This window comes from Ahaetulla prasina, chromosome 3 (genome assembly GCF_028640845.1).
Source record: "Ahaetulla prasina isolate Xishuangbanna chromosome 3, ASM2864084v1, whole genome shotgun sequence".
Lineage (NCBI taxonomy): Eukaryota > Metazoa > Chordata > Lepidosauria > Squamata > Colubridae > Ahaetulla > Ahaetulla prasina.
In genome coordinates this window covers 124000480-124005337 of record NC_080541.1, presented here as the reverse complement: position 1 = coordinate 124005337, position 4858 = coordinate 124000480, and the positions used below count along the sequence as shown (strand labels likewise).

Here is a 4858-nt window from a genome sequence, read left to right as displayed (position 1 = left end):
AAATTGTAGAATTCAAAAGATCATGATTTCAAGCTATAGTTGATACAATTCACCACATAATTGGCAACTAAATCTTCTGCTTAAAATTCAAATAATAATAGGAATCAAGTAAAAAGTTAACAAACTCAGATCTCATACAAATGACAGTGTTGTAAATCCTGACATATGAATTTACCTCTGAGACTCATGTAGTTGACTAAAATATATATATCATTTAAAAAAATAGTTCTATGTTTGTAAAATCTATTACATTTATTTATTTATTTTTAAATTGTATTATTATTACTAAGAACCATTCTTAGCAATCAGATAGACTTTTTTCAGAATGATCTATTCTCAGCCTGGCCTATCAAGAGTCACAATGGTACAGTATATCCATTGCTGTTGAAATAGAGTTCATCCATTCATCTTACTGTTGGTTGTTATCTTCTCTTTTCTCACCTTTCCCATATTTACAGAATTCTTAAGGGCCGTAGGTCTTCACATGTCAAAATAATGATAATGTAAAGTTGGTCATTTGTCCCTTAACAAGAACCCTGGACTAACTGGTTCTTTAATTCATTTGGTCCTTCCTCCTCCTTCAAAACAAACTTATTGGACACTCTTATGATAAAGAAAAGTGAGCTGCCATATCTCGACATGGAACAGCACCCAAAACTACTTCTTTCTAGACGACACTATAGACCACCAGGGGTGAAATTCACTTACCTTTCCCTATTGGCTTGCAAATGTGAGCACACACATGTGCAGAGGGTAAAAAATGGGACATGATGACATCCAGGCAGGTGGGCGGAGCCTCCCACCGCCGGCGCTACCGGATTGCGCGATCCGGGTAGATCCGGCTGAATTTCATCACTGCATTGCACACCAAAACAATTAAACACAAGGACAGTTTCCCCTCCACACCTCATGCCATCACTCTGCTAAACAACTAATTCCCACTACACTGTCAAACTACCTAGTAGGGCTGTATTGATGTTATCCTTCTCATCTTTCCTATTATCTATTTCCTTATCTTCTTATGACTATAACTTTGTTACTTGAATCTTACAATTTAAATTATTTAGTTTCCTAGTATGATTTCTGTTGATTGCTTATTTAGTATCCTGGGACTATCACTAAGTGTTATATGGTGAATGCATTTTATGATGATTATGATAATAATTTATCACTTGTTGTTTGTATGTACACTGAGAGCTTATGCACCTGAGACAAATTCCTTGTGTGTCCAATCACATTTGGCCAATAAAGAATTCTATTCTATTCTTAAAAACAACAACATAGTATTCAAGAATGATTTTAGCATTTGGGCAAGATCTTAACATGTACAATACAGTTGTTACATCAAACATTATAGTTTCTAGATCTTGATAACATCATTTTGAACTGGGATCAAGAAAGAAGTAATATCCAGTAAAACTGGTGTAGAATTGGCATAATATGTCATTATGTCAATGATTAAGATCAAGGATTTTGGGATCCTTGATCAAGAAGATCCAGTAAAACTGATATAGAATTGGCACAGTATGTCATTAGTTCTTGTTATGAAGTATACTCATTTGCAAACATATATGCATATTACATACGTATAAACGTTGCTATTTTGGGTGTGATGGAAGTCAGCTTAGTTCATTTAACGAAAGGAAGAGATGGAATGAAAGGAAAAGGATAGATAAAATTGCTTAGTTGCCTCCTGGCCAACAAGTGTGTTTCCTTCTCTCCAAACTAGGATACTAATGAGGATCCTTTTCTCTCTTCTTTGGGAAATTAAAGCAAATTTTAATAAGTCCTCAGTTCAGGATGACTCATTGAGGAACTCACTGGTGCCAGGCTGAAAGAAGAAAAGAAGGGATTTGATTTCCTTCTCCATTCTAGGCTCAGAGAAGGGGAAATTTTGAGATTCTTTAGTATAAAGATTTTTCAAGGTTTATCCTAGACTTGGGGAGTCCAACCTTGGCAATTTTAAGACTTATGAACTTCAATTCCCAGAATATCCCAGCCAGCTTGAAGTCCACAGGTCTTAAAAGTTGCCAATGTTGGACATCCCTCTCCATCTCTCAATTGCTTTATTGAGACAACTGGATTTGACAGCATCAGCAGGATGAGAGACATTCCAACAAAGGGTTGTCAGGTGATTCCATTGTTTTGTGATTTAGCCTTTTTTTTTCCTAACTTAATTTTAAAAGGATAGAGACGATATATCTAGAGAGAGGAAGAGACAGTAATTTAAACTAATTTGAAGGCTGCATTTCTCTTTTGGTTTTAAAAGGAAAGCTAAAAACAAAATAGACTGTATTGGATGATAATTTCTCCAACTTTGCTTCCTGAGAGGAATGGAAGCATTAAAAGAAGAGAGCCCACCAAAGATGCTTGTAGGAGCTCACATACTGTACCTGTGTCCTTTTCCTTCAAATATGTCTTGATTGGGGTTTTAATGTCTCAACTAAGCTGAAATGGAGCTTCTCTTTCAAGACCATTCAGTCCCACATTCATTTATTATCAGTCTTGTATAATACCCTTATAGTGAATAGACAGAAAACTTTCCACCTCTACAGTGTCACAGCTTGCCTGCCAGCTTCTCACACCAGACAGCAACTGCCAGCTGAGATATTTGAATATACATTTGCATCTCAAGCAGAGGCACTTCTTTGGAAGAAGATACATTGATAAGTTGAGAACTTAATAAAAACTACTGAGAGATCTAAGAGAATTCCTGCCCTATCCCTTTGCCAGCAATGATGTTTTGATATAAGACCAGATCTAAATTTTAACTGAGAAGACTCTGGAAAATCCATTTCATCTAAAAAGTATGTGGAATCAATTAGTCACCATGTGTTATAGTATCTTACTGGGAAAGGATTATCATCACTGGCATATAATTCAGTTTTCAAACCATAATGATGGATTTTTACTCGTAAGGAAAATTTTCTGCCCTGTTGGATCCATCTGTTGACTCCTTTTCTTGATTTTGCTAGAGTCAGTCTGGACTGACTGGGCTAGCCATCCATGACTGGGCTAGCCTGGATCTTGTTATGATCACCCTGCCATTAATTAATATGGGAGATAATCACTCATGTATGACTTTTTAGATGTTCTTTGTGCCCAAAAGTGACTGTACTAGTCACATGCGAAGTGAAACCAATTAGTAAAAAAAATAAAAATACTTTTAAACCCATGAAGTAATGCCTCAGGGGTCTGAAACTATAAGATCAACAATGAAAAAATAATTGTAGCCTCTTAATTTTGATATCATTCAAAAACAAGATATATAAAACTTCTCTAGCAGAATGGAAATGACAGTCTTCTTGGCTCGTGAATGAATGCTTTTTTTTCTTTCTTAAAAAGCCTCATTTCCTCTCATTTTTCAAGGCCATCTTCCCAAGACAACACTGGTGGGATGCAGTGCTGATACCCTTCACTCTCAGCACTTTGTTACAAGAAAATTTGTGAGAGGCAAAGAGATCATGCCAAAGATGATACTTCATGCTGTGTGCTGTAACATACTGCAAAACATCTTATTAAAAAATAAAAATGGCATAATAAAAGCTGCCCTGGAGATATTCTTAACCCAATCTGCAGTTTCTGGAAATGTATGGTACATGTCAGAACAAGGCAAAATTAGACATTGATGATTTTCTAAGTAAATAATAAAAACGAGAATTTTAGAATCTTCATTTAATTCCTGTCCCTATAACTTATTAATACAACCAGAAGAATTGCAATTGTAATTTTGTATTTCAGTGCTCCAAAATCACTACAACAACAACCAGGAGCCAAAGGATTTCTTGCAGCCACACACTTCTTCAGCGCTTGGGTTTGGGTGATTTCTTAGGTCGAGGAGTGGGTGGTTTAGAAAGTCCAGCTTTGTCAGACACTTTCCTACGAGAAGTTTCTGCAATAGAAGATAATTGGAAGTATTAAATAATCCCTATAGCAGGGATAAAAAAAGATTGGATAATCCATAGTTGTCCCTCCGTGCACAATTCTTAATGAGCTGCATAAGTACATACCCACAGTCCCAAGAAAGTTTTTTAAAAAGCCATTTGAACAAAAAAGGAGGCAGAGGTCATTTGATCGCAATTTATGACCTTCCCATCCAGTTTTCAACAAGCAAAGTCAATGAAGGGAAGCTGGATTCATTTAACAACCATGTGATTCACTTAGCCACTGCATTGATTCACTTAAACGTGGCAAAAAATTTTTTTGTAAAATCAGGCGTGACTCACTTAACCACTTTGCTTAGCAACAAATTCTGGTCCCAATTGAGGTCATAAATCAAGGACTACCAATAAATTACTACAAGAGCCACTTATCACTCTAACCCATAATGTTTTCCCATAATGTTGTGTGACACAATTATTTTAAATGTAAGCCACGATCCGGAGTTCTACAACTTGTGTGATTCTAATCATTATTCAACAAACCATGGTTAAAACAAACTATGTAATATATCCAAAAAGGTAGAGTCAAATAAAACATTTTCCGGATATTCTGATATTAGCTTTCAGAGCTATTTCATGCAATCTATCTTATTTCAATCCCAGTTCTTCAATATATACATCATAAAAGTATATACATCTGAAATTATCACAATAACTCATTATGCTGTCTTCAAACTAGTGCCCTACAGATTAGAGGTGGGCTGCTGTCGGTTCAGATCGGTTCACACAAACTGGTTGTTCTGATTCTGCGCAGTTCAGAGAACCAATCAGACTACCAGCTGGCCCTGCCTCCACCTGTTTTTGGGGCCAGTTTTTGGCCATTTTCAGGCCATTTTTCCAGCCAAAATTGGCCTGAAAAACGGCCCAAAAATTCCAGCCAAAATCGGCCATTTTTTGGGCTAAAATCAGCCCAAAAA

At 36.3% G+C, this 4858-nt stretch overlaps 1 protein-coding gene across 1 annotated transcript in view; it reads right to left on the bottom strand.

Moving 5' to 3' along the window:
- Positions 1-3681: 3681 nt before the first annotated feature.
- Positions 3682-4858, bottom strand: part of AXDND1 (axonemal dynein light chain domain containing 1) — a 51337-nt gene continuing 50160 nt past the window's right edge. The window contains exon 26 of the mRNA XM_058177227.1: positions 3682-3892. Coding sequence (XP_058033210.1) covers positions 3804-3892 — 89 coding nt within the window. The 3' untranslated portion in view covers positions 3682-3803. The remainder of the gene's footprint in view (positions 3893-4858) is intronic.